The sequence below is a fragment of the Leptonotus elevatus genome, chromosome 14, assembly GCF_054856555.1.
Source record: "Leptonotus elevatus isolate MCC_2025b chromosome 14, RoL_Lele_1.0, whole genome shotgun sequence".
NCBI classification, from domain to species: Eukaryota; Metazoa; Chordata; class Actinopteri; order Syngnathiformes; family Syngnathidae; genus Leptonotus; species Leptonotus elevatus.
In genome coordinates this window covers 3,854,765-3,873,739 of record NC_141252.1, presented here as the reverse complement: position 1 = coordinate 3,873,739, position 18,975 = coordinate 3,854,765, and the positions used below count along the sequence as shown (strand labels likewise).

Sequence of the window (18,975 nt, the reverse complement as noted above, 5' to 3'; positions counted from 1 at the left end):
CCTAGTCTCCCCTCCTCCTTCTGGTCTTCCCCTTTTCCTCCTCCCCCTGGATGTTCCTTCATAAGCGTCGTCCCTGTGCATTCTCTGCACATGCAGCACGCAAAGAGCAAGATGGAAAAGTCAGCCTTGGTCTTGATCGTCGTCCTGGCGGGAACGTTTTGGGCGACTGCCGACAACACCGCCAGCAAGAACACTATCTTTGAGACCACCACCTTCGAGACCGCTACTTCCGAGACCACCACCAATGGGCGCATCACCCCCACTGTGACCCCGGGGTTGAAGTCCACGGGGAGCTGGGCTCCAACGCGTCCCAGCAGAGCGACCAAGAAGGAAGAAGACAAGCAGAAGGGCAAACTTGAAATGGGTATGACCAATCACACCTCATCAGTCCTGTCCCTTAAAAGCCCAATTTAAAACCCTAACCTTGATTTAAAACTCTAGTTTGAAACTCCAACCTTGTCTAAAAGACGTAACCCTGAACCTGTCTTGAAACCCTAACAATGTTGATAATCATGACTTAAAGACACAATTTGAAACCCTAAACCTGTCTTGAAACACTAGTTGTAAATTATAACCTGTTTGAAACCCAGACTCTCTCTTGAAAGCCTGACCTTGGATTAATACCCTAACATGACTTAAAACCCGTATTTGGAAACCAAACCCTCATTTAAAATCTTAATTTGAAACCCTACATTAGCTTGATAGCCCAACCGTGATTTAAAACACACATTTTAAACCCTAACCCTGTCTTTAAAAAATATTTTAAACCCTATCCCTTATTTGAACCCCCACACCTGTTTTAAAAACACTAATATGTAATCCAAAACATGGCTTGAAAACTCAACCATGACTTAAACCCCTCATTTGAAACCCAAACACTGTATTGATAACCTATTATGAATAAAAACTAGTGCTGTCAAAGACAAAGTTTTAACTCTTGAAGTTAAAGCTTTAACTCAGGATTTAAAACTTTAACTTTGACAGCACTACTAAAAACCCAAATTTGAAACCCCAACCCTAGTTTGAACCCCTAAACCTGTTTTAAACCGCCAATTTAGAACCCTAACCCTTGTTTGATACCCTAACGTTGGCTTGAAATCCAACATCTGGCCCCCCCCAAAAAAACCTATACCTTCTATGACAGCGTAAACCTTAAAACTCTCATTTTAAACCACACAGTGAAACACTAGCTTGAAACTGAACAGTTTTTAAAACGCTAAATTCAAAACCCTAACTTTTGTTCAAAAGTCCATCCATCCATCCATTTTCTGTACCGCTTGTCCTCACAAGGGTCGCGGGGGTTGCTGGAGCCTATCCCAGCTGGCTTCGGGCAGTAGGCGGGGTACACCCTGAACTGGTTGCCAGCCAATCACAGGGCACACAGAGACGAACAACCATACTCACAATCACACCTATGGACAATTTGGAGTGTCCAATTCACCTGTTGAAATTTAAAGGAGGTCAATTAGTCCTGCTTTGACTACTGATGTTTTCATTGGCTTTGTTGCCAGATGTGTTGATAATCCCCCCCCCCCCAACAAATTTCCCTGTGTGAGAACAGACTGAACTTTAAGCATGAATCTGTCATGAAATCTGTAAACACGCATGCGAGCGCTTTTATTCTTCAAAGCAGATGAGTGGATCGAAAACACGCCGTCAGCGTTTTTGATAAACGCTTGTTGTGTTATTGCCTTGGAATTCCCGGCGGCCGGAACGTTGACTCTTACGCTCGACCCCGGTTGGCTCCGGTTTTGCACAAAAAAAGCTTATCTGGGCGTCTTCGTCCTCCTCCTCCTCCTCTTTGTGCTTGAATAGCACAACGAGTGGGAAAGCGGGCCTCTCCACATCCCGCATAGCTGAGCTGCTCCGATTACATCGCGCTCACGCCGGACGATTTTTTTAACCCCTTGATGGGGCGGTCGGGCACAGCTGCGTCCGGCCACTTGCTACAAAAGTGGGCAAGCAGAACATTTTCGTAATCCTTGTCCCCTTGTGGCTAACCCAAGTAATAGTCTTCTTTACCCCCGTTGGCTGGCCTGCAACATTCTGCGCCATTCACCGCAATAATACATCAAATGCATGTACAGTGTCGCTCAGGTCACGTGGTTTCGAAGTTCATCTTTCTCCCAAAGGCATGCGGGCCACACGAAAAGATTTCACACATCAAATGCATCCGGAAAGTATTCACATTGCTTTTATTGTGTCCTGCTTATTCCTGATTGGGAATCAATTCTCAAGTCACTCATAGTGAAGCCCAGTGAATACAAACAGACAAATGGAAGGATGCAAAGGCCACTTGGGAATTATTTAATTGACATGCTAAAAGCAATCCACCAAGTAATTAACATTATAATTAGTTAAACGGTCACAACTTTGTGGTGCATTGGCAAATACTGTACACTCAAACTGATACCCGGCATGAAAGCCTCATTTCAAACCCTAACCGTGTCTTGAAACGCTCATTTTGCTACCAACTCACCCGCCCTCGCCGCTGATGCCAAACGTGTCTTCTGCTTCCTGCAGGTTGTCCTCCGCTGGGTCTGGAGTCCCTGAGGGTGGACGACACCCAAATCCAGGCGTCTTCCTTCCAGAGGTTTGGCCTGGGTCCTCACAGGGGGAGGCTCAACGTTCAGGTTGGAGCTCTTTTTCCATTCCTCATTCATCACAGCAAGAGCTCGACACGACACGCTCCTTGTGATGCATGCAGCGATGCTAAGATAACGCGCCCATGCTTTACGTTATTTGAAGGGACTTTCTCCCCTGCTAACATGGCCGCCGCCTATGTCCGCACGTTAATGTTAATGGGAAAATTGCCGCTATGAACATGGCCGCCATGAATCGTGACCATTTCTGTAACTACCAGACTTAAATGGCGGCATTAGAAGCAACTTTTTTTTTTTGTAGACTGGACACTATTTTCCATCTGTTGAATCGAAGGTCCACGGTTTAATTCTTGACAATGTAGTTTAGGGTGCAGTTTTTCTCATTTAAAAAACACATTACATACGTTTTTGTTGTTTTGTGTTGCGAGGCTGAAACTGATTACTGTATTGGAACGTTTCAATTCATTTCAATGGAGAAAGATCATTCGAGTGTTCTCAAGACACCGCTGTTTTTGTGTTGGAGTGGGACAGAATGAGAAAACAGCAAAAACAATGCGGCTTTGGAAGATTCATAGTATGAAACGGTTTACGTCTTATGAAACGGCTCAGGCAGTCTGAAAGCAATTAAGTGTCACTCTCCCGAGCCAAAAAGTTTGTGGTTCTTCCCGACGCTGACCAAGCATTTCCGCGCGTGCGTGATGATATTTCCAGTCGGGCATCGAGGACGGCGACCTGTACGACGGCGCCTGGTGTGCCGACTACAAGGACCAGCACCAGTGGCTGGAGGTGGACGCCCTGCACCTGACCCGTTTCACCGGAATCATCCTGCAGGGCCGCAACACCATCTGGAGGTCAGGTAGCGTCACCAGCCGCGTCTGTGTGCCAGGAATTTGCTGGAATTCCCCATATTGGGAAATCTGAGAAAGCTTTTTTTTTTTTGCGTGTGTGTTTGTGTGCGTGCGTGCAGACGAGACTGGGTCACAAGTTACAAAGTGCAGCTGAGCAACGACTCCATCAGCTGGAAGAGCAGCATGAATGAAACGCACGAAGCGGTAAGATTCTGGCTTCAGACACCAATTTAAAACCCTAACCCAGATTTGAAACTGTAACGCATTCTTATAATCCTAATTTGAGACTTGAAAATCTCAATTTGAAAAACGAACTCATGTTTGAAGCCTTAATTTTGCTTGAAATAAGACAATCTAGACTAAGTTGCAACACTTACTTGAAACCCTAACCCGGTCTTCAGACCCTGCTTTGAAACCAACTTGACAGACTAAATTGAAACTCTAATCCGGACCCCATCTAGAGACCCTAATTTGAAACCCCATCCCTGACTCATTTGAAACCCTAATACTGTCTTGAAACCTTAGACCTTCCTTGAAAACCCAAACCCAGCCTTGGCACCCGAATTTGAAACCCTAACTTAGTTTTGATACCCTAATTTAAAACCCTATCCCAGGGCTGTCACCCAAATTTGAAACCCTAACACACGTTTGAGACCTTAATTTTAAATCCCATCCCTGACTTGAAACCCCCATTTGAACCCCCTAATCCAGAATTTATTGTCATTGTCAGTGAAAGGTACATTCAAAACTTGGATCTAGAAACCTAATTTGGAACCCTAACCCAGGTTTGACAACCCAATTGAAAACAGTAACCCTGGCTTTAAACCGTAATTTGAAACTCTAACCCATGCAGGCTTGATGTCCTCGCCTTCGTTTAAAACCTTAACCGCTGCTGAAACCCTACATTGAAACCAAAAACCTTGTCGGGATCTCTAAGTCACGCTAGTTCAAACAAAGAAAATTTTCGATTGTGTAACACCAGCCACACTTCATGGAGATGTGCACCATTATTTCCAAAACATGCTCCTCCTCCCCTACACAAACGCGTGACGTCCCACTCCATGCAGGTCTTTGAAGGCAACGGCGATGGCGAGAGTCCGGTACTGGCCTTACTGCCCGTCCCCATGGTTGCGCGTTACATCCGTATCAACCCGCAGAGTTGGTACCCTGATGGAGACATCTGCCTGCGAGCCGAGATACTCGGATGTCGGCTTGATGGTACGCATATGGACCCCCCCCCCCCCCCCAACAAGAACTTTGACCCCCATCCTTTTTGGCACCCAGTGCAAAGAGCTCCTGTAATGTTTTGATTGCGTTGTTCAACCTTGCAGAGCCCAAGCAGGGCTTTTCCTCAGCACAAGGGGCGGACCCAAAGGACAATCTGGATTTCCGGCACCACAACTACCAGGAGATGAGAAAGGTGAACGATCATGACCACTTCCTGGGCTATCACCCTTTGTAAACTCCGAACCTCGCTTTCTCATTCTCCCGAAGCTGATGAAGTCGGTGACGGAAGAGTGTCCCGACATCACGCGCATCTACACCATCGGGAAAAGCTACATGGGCCTCAAGATGTACGTCATGGAGATCTCAGATAATCCCGGGAAGCACGAACTTGGTGAGGAGCTCCATCTTAACGCATTCATTGCCATTGACGGTGACAGATGCCAAAGATCACGTTTAACCGGACTGGCAGCGAACGAACACATCGAAACACACCGGACACTCCATTAAGTGCGCCTTCACGATGACTCGTTTTGATCAGGCGAGCCGGAGTTCCGCTACGTGGCCAACATGCACGGAAACGAGGTCCTGGGGCGAGAGCTGGTTCTCAACCTGATGCAGTACCTGTGCCGGGAGTACAAGAGGGGCAACCAGCGCGTGGTCCGGCTCGTCACCGAAACCCGAATCCACCTCCTTCCCTCCATGAACCCGGACGGGTACGAAGTGGCTTACAACAAGGTACGTCGGTCCTTCCCGATCACTGGGGGGGGAAATTGATACGGAATTAAATCAACTCCCGGCGTTCCTCAGGGCTCCGAGTTGGCCGGCTGGGGCGAGGGACGGTACACCTTCGAAGGGATCGACCTGAATCACAACTTCCCGGATCTGAACACTATCCTGTGGGACGCTCAGGAGGCAGCTGAGGACCCGTCTAAAGTGCCCAACCACTACGTTCCCATTCCAGAATACTACACCAAAGAAGACGCCATGGTAAGAACACACACACACACACAAGGACCACCAACAACAAAATGCATCCTGGGAAAGGGGACAAAGGCAACCAAAACACATCCTGGGTGAGGGACCAAAAACATCAAAATGCCTTCTGGGGTTGGGTATCTTAGGGACCAACACCAACAGGAATCCTAGGAAGGGGACCAAAAAAAAAAATCCCCTAATAAATCCTAGAAGGGGGACTGAAAACACCATAAAGCATTCTCAGTGAGGGACCAAAAACCCCCAAATCCCTTCTTGGGGGCCACCGAAAACACCAAATGGGCATCTTAAGGACCAACCCTACAGGAATCCTAGGAAGTGGGACTGAAAACACCAAAAATCATCCTACAGGGGTAGCAGGACCCAAAACGTATGCCAAAACAGTGTACCCCAAAATCCAGTAACCTGATTGGTCCTGGGTTGGTCAGGTGGCCGCAGAGACGCGCGCCGTGATCAGCTGGATGCAGGACATCCCGTTCGTGTTGAGTGCCAATCTGCACGGCGGCGAGATGGTGGTGACGTACCCGTACGACGGCACCGAGAACTGGGCCCCGCAGGCCAACACGCCCAGCCCGGACAACTCCTTCTTCCGCTGGCTGGCCACCGTCTACGCATCCACCAACCTGGCCTTGGCCAACCCCGAGCGTCGCCTGTGCCACCACGAGGACTTCCAGGCGTACAACAACATCATCAACGGCGGAGCCTGGCACCACGTACCCGGAAGTGAGTCGCCACACACTTTCGCTTAACTGCGGAATTTGGTAGGCGTGTCTATCATGAGCAGACCTACAAAAAAAAAAAAAAAAAAGTCAAGAAGCTACGCCCAAAAGAAAGCCAGACATTTTGGCTCGATGGCACACTCGAATAATTACAAAAAATAAACAAAACAAAAATTCAGCCAGTTTCACTTTGCAACGTGAAATTTGGTGGGCATGTCAATCATGATTAGACCTACAAAAAAAAGTCTCAAGAAGCCATGTCTGAATAGGCACAGGAAGTCAGCCATTTTGCCATGTAGATACCATTTTGGTAGGACTCTTCTTGAGAATGTTAAAAAAAAAAAAAATCTACTCCTAAAAAAACATTCAGCTGCCGACCCTTTCCTTGAGGAAAATGAGTATATGATGAGTAGACCTACAAAAATCTCAAGTAAGCCATTTTGTTCTGCAGCGTTTTGGCTCTGTTGGGACCTGATTTATTGCATTATGACATGTTTTTTACAACTGAACTGACAGGCAATAAAACTACAGTCATAGGATTTTTTGGGGAAACATAGTGCTGGTAAATCTTTTGATAGTTTGAAAGTGAGCTAGTAATTACGATGTCCTTCTCAGGCATGAATGATTTCAGCTACTTGCACACCAATTGCTTCGAGGTGACGGTGGAGCTTTCCTGCGACAAATTTCCCCACGCCAGCGAGCTTCCCGGCGAGTGGGAAAACAACAAGGAGCCCCTTCTCCTCTTCATGGAGCAGGTCGATTATCTTCAAGCTTTTTCCGGCGGGAAAAAAAATGAATTATAGCCACACAAAAAAATAAATCATAATAATAATCTGGTAATTTTGATATTACAACTTTTTTTTTTTTTTTATTAAAACATTTTGTAATAGAACTTCTCTCACAAAAATGCAGGTTTAGTCCTATAAAATTAGAATTTTACAAATCTTGTAATACTAAAACACATGACCTATTTTTTGCCGCCAATTTTAAAAAATTTTGATTAAGTGAAAATTTATTACTTTTTTCCCAATTTTTTTGGGGGACTTATTATATATAAATTATAACTTTTCTTAAAAAGAAGCACATCTTTTCAAATGTTTTCGTTTATTTTTCAAAAATAAACTTTCTGCATAAAATTCTGATTTGTCACAAATTTCAACTTAAAAAAAAAGAAGACTTCTCAAGATGTCTTACAGGATTTTTACATAATTGCTGCTATGCAAACATGCGAACTGTTGTGTTGTCAGGTTCATCGAGGCCTTAAAGGGATGGTGCGGGACAAGGAGAGCAAAAAAGGAATCCAGGACGCCGTGATCAAGGTGGAGGACCACGGGCACGACATAAGATCAGGTAAGGCGGCAAAAACACATGACGGTCATTCATGGTGACCTCACGGTGACCTTTTGTGTCTCCTCCCCCCTCTTCCTTCCTCAGCCGCCGACGGAGACTACTGGCGCCTGCTGAACCCGGGCGACTACAAAATAGTGGCGTGGGCCGAGGGCTACTTCCCGGCCGTGCGGCACTGCCGTGTGGGCATGGAGCCCCGCGCAACCATCTGCGACTTCACCTTGACTCAGACGCCCGTGAAGCGTCTCAAGGAGATCCGCGCCAAGGGCGGCAAGATCCCGCAGGACCTGCAGCTGCGCCTGCGGGCCCTGCGTCTGCGCAAGCTGCGCGCCAGCACCAAGGCCATCAACCAACGGCGAGAGGGCCAAAGGATGCAGCGAGAGCAGGCCCGAAAGGCCAGATCCTCCTCCTCTACGTTATGAGGGTTCGGGATTGAAAAACACGCACGCTCGCTTCACCTCAGTGTCGGACACAACATTAGGTACACACGCCGATCCAAGAGGAAGCTCGTCGTGGATCTCACTTGATTGTGCTGTCCAAAAGTAAAACAACGTTTGGTGAATAAGGAGTATTAGGGCCAAAGTACAATTTTATTTTCCCCAAGCCTACAAGTTTATTCTCTGAGTAAAATGTCCTTGGCCCTAATGATCCTTTTTATTTAACTGTGACAAATGAGTGCAAATAGCCCAAGTGAACGTGCACCCAGTCAAGTCGTGACGATTCTGTTCCACGACTAAAAATGATGACAAACAGCATGATGTTTTCCCCCTTCATCAACAAGTTTCAGCTGGTCTGATGTAGAGCTATTTTACTTTGACTCAAGTCCAAGACTCACAAATAATATTAATAAATGTTCCTTCGACTGTGTTTGGCTGAACTGGGATTCATTTTGCACAGAAGACGATCTTTTAGGCTATGCTGCTAACTAGTGGTGAGGAAGGAGAACAAACAATTTGCAAAACAAAGCAATTTGTTTTTATTTTGTCAAGACAAAGTACCTTTCTTTTCTTTTTCTTTACATTTCATAGCTCAGGATGAACGATGCATGAATTCAGCTTGGCGCCGCGTCTACACAAACACGCAGACAAACATACAGACGTGCGGGCGGATCGGTGCACTGGACATAATACAAAAAGGTTTTCTGTTGAACTCATATATTGTGCAGATTTCATTCTTAGAATTAGAGCTAAGCAAGTGACCTTAATATTAATTTCAGTTATTGATTATTCCGATTATTAGGAAAAACCTGAAAGACAAGTTTTCACACACAAAACGGTTCCAGAGAAGAATATAGTCTGAACTATGATGAAATAAATAATTCAATAAATGCATTTACATCCCTTGTCTTTCAGGTCCACCTTGCATATCAGTTTTGTAATGACTTTAAAATGTCCTACTTTTATAAGAAATAAGCGCAAGAACAAACTATGTTTGAATGTAATAAATACGAGGGCCACACTGGAAAGAAAAAAAATATAATACATTTTTAATCTTACAAGTTAAAAGCATTTTTCTAGAGCCTTTTTTCCTTCAGAAAAGCCGTAATGATACGAGTTTTAAGGAGTGTTTTTGCAAGATATATTTTTCTCTCCAGAATATTAAAGTCATTGTTTGTCGAGAAAAAGTGGCACTAATAAGACAGTAGTTGCAAAATGTTGTTTTCCAGAAAAAGGCGACCCCCCCCAAAAAAGTTTTTTTTATCAGATTAAGTTTTTGTGGGATTTTTTTTTTATAGAAAAAAAGTTGTATGCATAATTTTGGTTTGTCGAGAATTATATGACAATAGTAGTAAAATGTTATTTTCAAAAAAAAAAAAAATTGTTTTCAAGAATTTGTAATAAGTGATCAAAGCTACTTTTTGTCAAGAAAAAACCCCATTGCTATTTAATGAGATTAAAGTCTGTTCGCAATTTTAAGGAAAATAAAGTTGCATTCTTGCCCAACAGAAGTAACTTGTTTTTAATTGGCAGAAGATGAAAGCCATTGTAATATAAGAATACTGTAAAGTTGCTTTTCTGAGAAAAAATGTTTTCTGTAAAGTTTTTTTTTCTTACCAAAGTCTGAGTTTCATAAGAATACAATTCTATTTTTCAATTTTTCAGATTTTTTATAGCAAACAGTCGGAACATTATGAGAATACTGTAGTTTAATTTATTTTTTTGTTTTTACAAAATAGTTTTTTCAAGAAGATAATTAGAATTTTAAAAATTTAAAGTTGTGATTTGTGGAAAAGAAATAGAGATAATAATAAAAAAAATCCCCTCGAAAACTTAAAACCTGAAAAATAAATAAAAGATATATATAAAAAAATTATATAAACTTGTTAATTTTTTTTTCATTCCAATGTGGTCCGACTCCTAAGCAGCCCTTATATTGATAATCAACTATGGCTGGTATGCATAGTAGTTCACACTTAGCTTTCATCATTTTTTTCTTGTATTATTATCATATTAGTTCAGGAAACCTACAACAACAAAAAACAGATGGATGAGCAGGAACTTCTTTGGGCGTTTTCATTACTGTGGATTTTTCCAGTGTGAAAAGTGTCAAAATGGTTGAATGGGGAAACAACTAAGAAGTATACTATTTTCCATGGTAATGTGTGATCGAAACCCATAGGAGCAAAAATAGCCATCTAATCGCCATCGCTGGTGGCGTGCTACGACGAGCTCCAAACGCAGAAAACCGCTGAAAGGCCACGAAGCGGAAACATGAGCGAAAGGCGGCGAACAGAGAGGCAGCACCTGTTGATCGGGATCGACGTCCATCTTTTGGCTCCATCTTGATTGAACATCGAAGCAGCTGGCTCGCAGCTCCACAAAGCTTCCAATCATCCAATTTCGATCCGGCTCATCCTCATGAGGGTGGCGGGTGAGCTGCAGCCTAGTCGGCTCAATTTGGGCAAAAGGCAGGGTTGACTCTGGACTGGTCGGCAGCCAATCACAGAGCTGGACAAACAAGCATTCAAACACACACTCACACAAAACAATTTTTCTAGAAAAAAAGTTAGTCGTCTTTCATTGAGACAAAAAAGTGTAAATATTATGAGATTAAAGTCAAATTATTCCACACAAAAAAAGTATTTTTAACTAGATTTTATTTTCTAAACTGTTGGTCGTCTTAGGTCGAGAAAGAAGTTGTACTTTTACAAGATTAAAGTTGTATTTCGGTGGGGGTTTTTTTTTTGGGGGGGGGGGGGTCGATTTTCATCATTAGCGTCAGAACAAAGCTGGTGTCAGTTGACAAAGAACATCATAATATTACACGAACATAGTTTTATTTTTAGTAAATAAAAAAATAACTCGTCAATGTGGTAGGCTCCACCCTTTCCAATTGACCTAAGATTACTTTTTTTTTTTTTATCACATTGACTCAAGACGTCCTAGGCACTAAAAAAGTCGCAATAGTATGTGACAGACGTGTTTTCTAAAACGTTAGATTGCAGTTGTTATTTGAGAAAAAAAACGCAACATTTTTTACAATTTTTTTTTATGTTTTATTTTTTAAAGTCCTTTTTTTAATTATTATTATTATTATTATTAGTCATCTTTCTGTAAATTAATAGTTTAATATTTTTGGGGGAGTTCAATTTTTCTAAAAAACTATTTTTTTATGAAAGCTGGACATGAATTCGTAGTCTTCTTAAGACAAAAGTTGCAATATTACATTTTCTGCATTTGAAATAAAGTAGCATTTTTCTCTAGGAAAAGTTGTATATTTTTCTAGAAAAAAAAGTTGGAGTTCATGAAAATCAGAAGATTAAAGTCTTGTTTTTCCACTTTCAGAAAAAGTTAAAATTTTCCTAGGAAAAATGTTGTATGTTTCTCTGAAAACAAAACAAAACAAAAGTATATAAAGCCACAAAATGTACATCGGCGCTTGTCGAGGAGAAAACGTTTTTTTCTTCTTCTTTTCTTCTGCCAATTGCAGGGCACATATAGTTAAACAACCAATCACACTCACACATTCAGACCTCTGGACAATTTAGAATCTTCAGTGAAGCTAACATGCATGTTGGTAATGTGGGAGGAGGCCGAAGAATAACCCACGTAAGCCTGGGTAGACCATGATAACACTCCACATGCGAAGACTGGAGCACAGACTCCAATCCCGACCCTCACAAATGTGAGGCAGACGTGCTCGCCGCCCAACTGTTCCACCTTAAAATCTGCAATTTAAGGTGGAATGAAGCGTTCACGCTTCCGGTGGAAATGGAATCAAACGTCCCTTGTGGGCGTGCAGGCCGCAGCACTTTTCAAAACGTGTGCATAGAAGACACGGGTGTACCTGGGTGTGCGTGTTCCGCTAGAACTTGGGCTGGTAGAGCGCCACCCGGCCGCTGAGGCAGCCCGAGGCCAGCTGGCAGTGCGTGGGCGAGAACTTGGTGGTGAGCACCACGTCGCTGTGCGAGTAGATGGCGCGCACCTCGCGCAGGCAGCTGGTCTGCACCGGCACGCAGTCGGCCAGCTCGCCGCAGCTGTCGTCAAAGGCCAGCAGACGCACGCCGTAACCGTATGGGGAGCAGATGAGGCGGCCGTCCGGGCTGAAGCATAGCTCCTTGATGTAGCCTCGGCCCACGTTGGCCTCCTCGATGTAGTGCGTCAGGCGCAGGGAGCAGCGCGGCGACACCAGCGGACGGGTGGGTGCGCCCTCCTGGAACTCGTACACGCACGTCCACTGTGGGGAAAGGGGGGGGAGGACGCGACCAAGATGGAGGACAGTCAAAAACATAAGATGGAGGTGGGTTCAAAAATAATGGATGGAGGCTATTTAATGCTACGCTGACACTATGTTCCCCGTCAGCCACAGCAGTCCGGTTTGCCCGAAACGCTGTGGGATTTTGGTCGCAGAGTAACACGGTTCCGTACCGGATGATTTGCTGGAGTGGAGCACATGTATACTGCCACTCAGTAAATGTTGGATAATATTAATTTTCTGTCAACAATGAATTCACCAAAGGCCTTTTCACACTGCGCTTAGCAGGGTGCAGTACCTCTATTGACAAACCCATTCATTGTGTACGTGAAGGGATTACGGAATCCCATATCGTGCTGTGGCTCCAACATAGGGCGGTGCAATTAACCAAAATTTAATTGCAATTATTACACTCCACAATTAAAAAAATCTGCATAATTGTAAAAAAATATATATTAATACTAATTTTGAGTTGCTTGAGCTGTTAGTTATATATTTGCCCCTTTTTATTTTTATTTAGTTTCATCCAAAAGGAACTTGCATAATTATAGTGGTTCAAAGAATTGGATTTGACCTAATAGGTTTTACGTTTGAACATTTTCTTGTTTTGTACACCAAAAAAATTAACGATTGTCCTAATCGTGATTTCAATTATTGCCAATATAATCGAGATTAATATTTTCTTCATAATCGAGCAGAACCTACACACAAGGTGGCCGTTTGCCATTGCGGTGCGGCACCTCAAATTGAAAAAGCATCCATGCTACTTCCTGGTAGGCTGCTTAACAACCGCTTCCAAATATGGGCAAGCTTGCTCCAGAGCGCCATCGTCTATGCGCACTACCCCACAGTAGCCACCATGAAAACCAAGTGCAGTGTGAAAAGTCCTCCAAATTCCCGCTGGCATGCGTGTAAAAGTGATCGCGCATTCAATAAATCACAAAATGTAGTAGTTTCACATTTTGAACCATGCCTGCCAAGTCCAATTTTATGACAATCAAAGAATCATGCCGGGAATTCACAGCGATCACGGCCCATCTCATCTGCCGCGCTGTCTCACGGCCGACTTGTTTTGTCCACGGGGGCCTGAAACGGGGCCGCTGTGGTCACCAAAAATTTAGAGTAGCATAAGATCAAAAGATGGAGGTGGCTGAACAACAAAGATTGAGGACAGTTAATGCCACAGATGGCAATCCACCTGATGGAATAGTTTGTGCTACCAACGGTAACATGACATCATAAAATCTTAACTCATTCACTTCCAGCCATTTTCACTGAAGCAATCCCCCTCGCTCCTGGCTGTTTTACTGGCTTTTGACTGATTTTTGCAAGGCCCACAGAATATTGTGTTCCATTGCTATAAAAACACAGACCAACCAAAAGAAAGATTAGTCTCATCTTTCAGCAGGAAAAAAGTATATTTCTATCTGTTTCCGTTTTGCAGCAATTAGCATTAGAATGTAGCTAAGTTTCATCATTATTCACAAATCTGTTTAAAACAGTGGGTAAAAGAGCTTTTTGCAACGTGGCCCTGGTTGATCTCTTATACTCTGCTGCCACCTGCTGACCGTTATTGTAATAACTACCATTGCTTCTAACATTGTATTCAGTTCAGAGGCTGCATCAAAGCTTTCTGTATGCGCTAGCAAAAACGGGAAAAAAACCCACGTATAAATACGTCTTTGGGAGCATGGCAATATTTAAAATAGAATGTTTTTATATGTTTTTGAGAGCAAATGAGTTTAGAGCCACGACGTGCTCACCTCGCGGTCGTCCATGTTGCTGGAGCAGCGTATAAGCGTGGCCCAGCCTTTCGGGTGCAGCTGCAGGGACGTGATGCAGCTCCCTCGGTCCCGCTCGCCCGGGATCTCCGGGGTCAGAACTTCCAGGCTGTTCCTGGGAGAAAGGCCTGCAAGGAGAAGATTTGGGTTCGATAATCGACTGTTTGGAAACCAAACTAGAGCTGAACGGTTTTTTTTTCTTTCCTAAAAGCATGTGCAAAAGGCTCTCTCTCACCTTCTCTGTGAGGATGCAACTTGCTGGAGTCGTTTCCGTGGCGAGGTCCGGCCGATCGGGACGCCAGCGCGCCGCCATCTGTGTGTTCAACGTGGAAGGAGACATTTGAAGCCGACAGCACAATGGCACGAGGAACGCTTGCGCAACCAACCTGAAGTCAGAGGGGTTCGTCTGGCTCGCAGCATGCGGTAGCTGCCCACTTCCAGCGACTGCGTGAGGTCCAAGTCGTGCAGGATGAGCAGGTATCCCGACGACGTGGAGATGAGCATCTTGGAGCAGTCGGGCGTCAGGCGCATCCTCATCAGGTAGCGCGTGTGGAAGAACTTCTTGTGCGGGCAGCCGTCCTCCGTGAATCTGCACGGGCGGGGCATTCCCGGAGCGTGTGAGGAAACTTGAAAGCTTTGACAAGTGATTATCAACCAAATGGAATGATCTAATTTCTAGGGGTCGACTGATTATCGGCGCCGATACTCAGCATTTTGACGAATATCAAAATCATTTATTTTTTTATTTTTTATGTTTTTATAAATCTGACGGACGATAACAAATCTATTTAAAATAATGTTAACCTCAGGGAACTATTTATTTAACTTTTCACATAACTGACACTGGGAACTTTCTGCACCTTGTGTTGTTTTAAATTAAAACTAAGATAATTTTATTTACTATAGAAAACAATATGGAACTATGTACTTGTTTAAGTTTTCATTGGACTTTTTAAGGCATACTGATTGATCAACTGATCTTTTTGTTAGAATTTTAAAACAATGACGTCTATTAACTAAGATTAAATAAGGCAACATTTTGCAAATCTGAAAAGTTGTTTGAGAAAGTTAAGAGTTGGAGTTTACATAATATCGTCAATAATATATCAAACGTCAATATTTCTTGTTATAAGTGAGTCAGTTATAAATCAGTTATCGGCCTCTCCTTGACTAACAATCAGTATCGCTCCTGAAAAACCTATTATCTGCCTATCCGTACTAATTTCACTTAATTCATCTAAAAAAATTACTTATTTACTACATTTATCAACAATCGACAGAGTGACAGGCAAAAGAATTGATAGAAGGTCAATTTAATTTGTATAGCCATTTTGTATTATCTGTCATCCATTCAACAGAAATATTTCACACAAAATAAATGTTTTTGTTTTTTTTACCACATAATGAAATAATGATTTCTCATAATTTCAGTATACAGAAACGGCCCAAGCAATAAATGAATTTCTTTCCCGACATTTTGTGGCATCTTGGTGCCAACAAGCTATGTTAAAGTGAGTTGAAGAGTTTCATCCATCTACACAAAACGTGCGCCTTGTCTCCATCTTTTGGCATTTTAGTGCCAAGGAACTATTGCGACATGAGTTGCGGAGGTTCACTGAGACAAACGTTATGCTTTGCTGCCATCTTGTGGAATCAATAAGTTTGCCAATTACTGGATTTATACTATTGGAAGTAGGGCTCAGTCCATATCCTGAAAAATTCACCTATTTTTGGCTTCTGGACAATTTTAGTGTACTCTTTCCTTAGATCTACGATGCCAAAAGATGGCGGTAAAGCCCAGGATAATAGGAAAGTAGTAATTGTGGCATGATTTGTCTATTATTCCATTCCTTTTACTGTGCAAATTTTTGGGGGGTTTGCCTTGGCATCATTTTGGTATCAATGAGATATTTTATGAATGTTTTAGATATCACTGTATCGTTTGGGTATCGAGATACTTACTGAAAGGTGCCATGCAAATCATTATTGTTTTAAAGTACGAATCTAGCAACCTGTTGGTGTCCCACGTGATGACGTTGCCGTCAAAGCCGGAGGTGACGAGCAGGCGCGTGTTGGTGTCGTACTCGATGTTCTTCACCCAGCTGGCGTGGCCGTGCAGCGAGCACACCTTGGAGTTGAGCTTGCGCAGGTCCCACAGCGCAATGGTGGTGTCGTCCGAGCACGTGGCGAACAGACGGTTGTCCAGGAACCTGCCGAGAGTCAGGGCACGTCCACAAGGGGGCGTTGCGTTACGTTAATAACCACATTGACGTTTTTAGCAAACGATATGGTTACATGTGACTCTTGCAAGACGGATGGACACGTTCTGACAGTTATTAATTGGATGGATGAGAATAAAAGTGGGAAGAGTAAAAGTCACCTTATGTTGTTGACGCAATCCTCGTGGGCCTCCGTCAAGGTTTTGATGTGTCGAGACGAGACGGGATCAAAGAGGAGGACCTCGGTCTGCTCGCAGGCCACCGTCAGCACAGACCTGAAGAGCACACGAAATCATCATTTTATTTTGGGCGCCTTTCATGACACTGATTTCAATCCTGGGGTAGAATTTAAGCAAAATATTAGTTTTTATTCCAAATTCGGCATTAAGAAAGAGAAAGGTTAGGTTACCAGGGTACGGTTTCAAATTAGGATTTGAGGCCAAAGTTACGAGATTGGGTTAGGCTTGACAATTGGGGTTACAAGGTCAGGTTTTAACTAGGTAGGATTAGATTCTGACGGTATGATAACCGTGAGCAAAAATATTGCGGCATAATGGAATAAAATGACAGCTCTAAAATGACCTTAAAAAAAATATATATATTTGGTTAAATAAAAACAGCATCCTTTTTCAGATTGAACACAATCTATTTTATTTTTAAACAAAATACAGAAGAAACATGCTGAAATAAATGTGAATATGCTTCTTCTGTTTTAATTGTTTACTCGTGACCTATTTTTAGAACAGACCTGTGGTCTACTCAGTTTGTCCTTGGGGCTAACTAGTACCCGCTGGCACCATTTATTAACTTATTTTTGGTGTAGCTATGCACATTAATCAGTGCAAAAAGGCCTTTGTGTTTCCAGTGTCTCTTTCGTATTGCGCCCTCCTCCTCCTCATCTCTGCTCACCGAGAGGGAGGGGAGAAAAAAGTTAATTGAAGGAAATTAAGGCGGATCGTTTACTCAACTCTGCAAAGAGCCAATCATATTGTGCCCTGCTTCGTCGTACCCTCAAAAAAGAAAGGAAGACCTTGTACCACAGTGACAGCCAGAATTAGCGTGGAACCTTAACTTTTTAACACCACAATAAATAATTAAACCAGTAATCGTTTTTGGGGTTTTAAGTTACAATTTTAAACCAGGTTTAACTTTTTAAATGAGTGTGCAAAAGTCACAATTAGAGTTTCAAACTGGAGTTATCATTTTCAGAGTCTGTGTCTCATGCCTGGGTTTGGATTTAAGGTGATGGGGGTAGCACACATTTATTGGAGGAACACGAGCGTGATTCGGCCTGCTGCTTCAGCTTGACCCGCTTTAATGAGCCGTCTAGTCACTTTGACCCAGCTATAATCCACACCGACCAACTGACCCAACCACTCTAATCACTTACCAACGTGATTGTAATACGTAATTATGTAGAGTACTTAAAAAAACATATTTGATTATGTTAAAGCAATTTAGGCTCTTTAAGTATAATGACTTGATACTGTAACTAGACAGATTCCTCGGGGGGGGGGGGGGGGGGTTACAAAAAAATGGACTGCAAACTGTGGAGTATGGTTAGGGTTTCAAGACTGAAATTTCGACCTGAGTACACTGGCGGTTGTGATTGAAATCGAGGTTTCAAGCCCGAGATAGGGTTATAAGGAGGGTTAAGGTTTCACACCTGGTTAAATTAGGGTTTCAAGACCGGGTTTGGGGTTTCAAATAAGAGTTAAACTTGGATTAGGGTTTCAAGGCAAAATGAGGGTTTCAAACGTGGGTTTGGATGACAAGATAGGGTTTCGAAAATAAAACAACTCTTATGTGTGTAATGAAGCATTTCCGATCTCCGTATGCGGGGTCACCCGAGTTGAAGGCCTTACCCGTCTGGGGAGTACTCCAGGTTGAACACGGCACCGTGGGTCTTGGTGCTCAGGTTCACCGAGTCGGCCGCCGGGTTCATGGAGCTGTACAAGCTAGTCATAGTCCTAAAGTTGTCCCGCACCGGGTCTACAAACACTCCCCGCCTGATGGACCTATTCTGGAGCCAGGAAAACAGACTTGTCGGCCGGACAATGTCGCAGCCCGAACCCCCGCCACCGCTGCCCTCGCCGCCTGCCGGTTGAGTCCCGGCGGCTGGTTCTTGACGCTCTTCCGAAGTCGCGCTAGTTGCCGGCGGGGAAGGAGGGCAATTCCGGGCGAGGTCTCCGTCGTGGTCCGAGCCGTCCATGCCGGGTTCTTTGTCGGATGTGCCGCCGCCGCCGCCGCCGCCGCCGCTACTACTAGTATTGCTGCTGCTGCTCCTGCTGCTGTTCCTGCTGTCGGGCCTGTCCCGCGGCTGGTCGGCGTCCTCCGAGCTCATTGTGGCCTCTGGCGAGATATCCAAGCGTCTGAAGAACGCGGTCCACCGGCCGAATGTGAAAGCGGGGCCGCCTCAGCACCGCGGCGGCGCCATGGTGACGCGGAGAAACGACAGTTGTCGTCAGACTCGCCTGAGCTCAAGCTGCCGATTCGCAGCGGGGAGAAGCGGACGAGGCTAGTCGGTACATAACCGGAAGCGT

The 18,975-nt window shown here is 44.0% G+C and overlaps 2 protein-coding genes across 2 annotated transcripts; one reads left to right on the top strand and one right to left on the bottom strand.

The window, feature by feature from the left end:
- The first annotated feature begins 81 nt into the window (after window positions 1-81).
- On the top strand, window positions 82-8,604 carry cpxm1a (carboxypeptidase X (M14 family), member 1a). Its single transcript, XM_086094450.1, has 13 exons — window positions 82-364; window positions 2,524-2,633; window positions 3,315-3,454; window positions 3,571-3,655; window positions 4,519-4,669; window positions 4,783-4,871; window positions 4,946-5,069; window positions 5,217-5,413; window positions 5,486-5,665; window positions 6,100-6,394; window positions 7,006-7,145; window positions 7,638-7,740; window positions 7,825-8,604. The coding sequence occupies exons 1-13, from the start codon at window positions 91-93 to the stop codon at window positions 8,157-8,159; spliced, it is 2,223 nt and encodes a 740-aa protein (XP_085950576.1). The 5' UTR covers window positions 82-90; the 3' UTR covers window positions 8,160-8,604.
- An 85-nt stretch (window positions 8,605-8,689) lies between these two features.
- Window positions 8,690-18,975, bottom strand: dcaf10 (DDB1 and CUL4 associated factor 10). The gene is made up of 7 exons (XM_086094451.1): window positions 18,298-18,975; window positions 16,594-16,707; window positions 16,226-16,423; window positions 14,600-14,802; window positions 14,449-14,526; window positions 14,196-14,341; window positions 8,690-12,414 (listed from the first exon to the last, which is right to left on the bottom strand). The coding sequence occupies exons 1-7, from the start codon at window positions 18,774-18,776 to the stop codon at window positions 12,043-12,045; spliced, it is 1,590 nt and encodes a 529-aa protein (XP_085950577.1). The 5' UTR covers window positions 18,777-18,975; the 3' UTR covers window positions 8,690-12,042.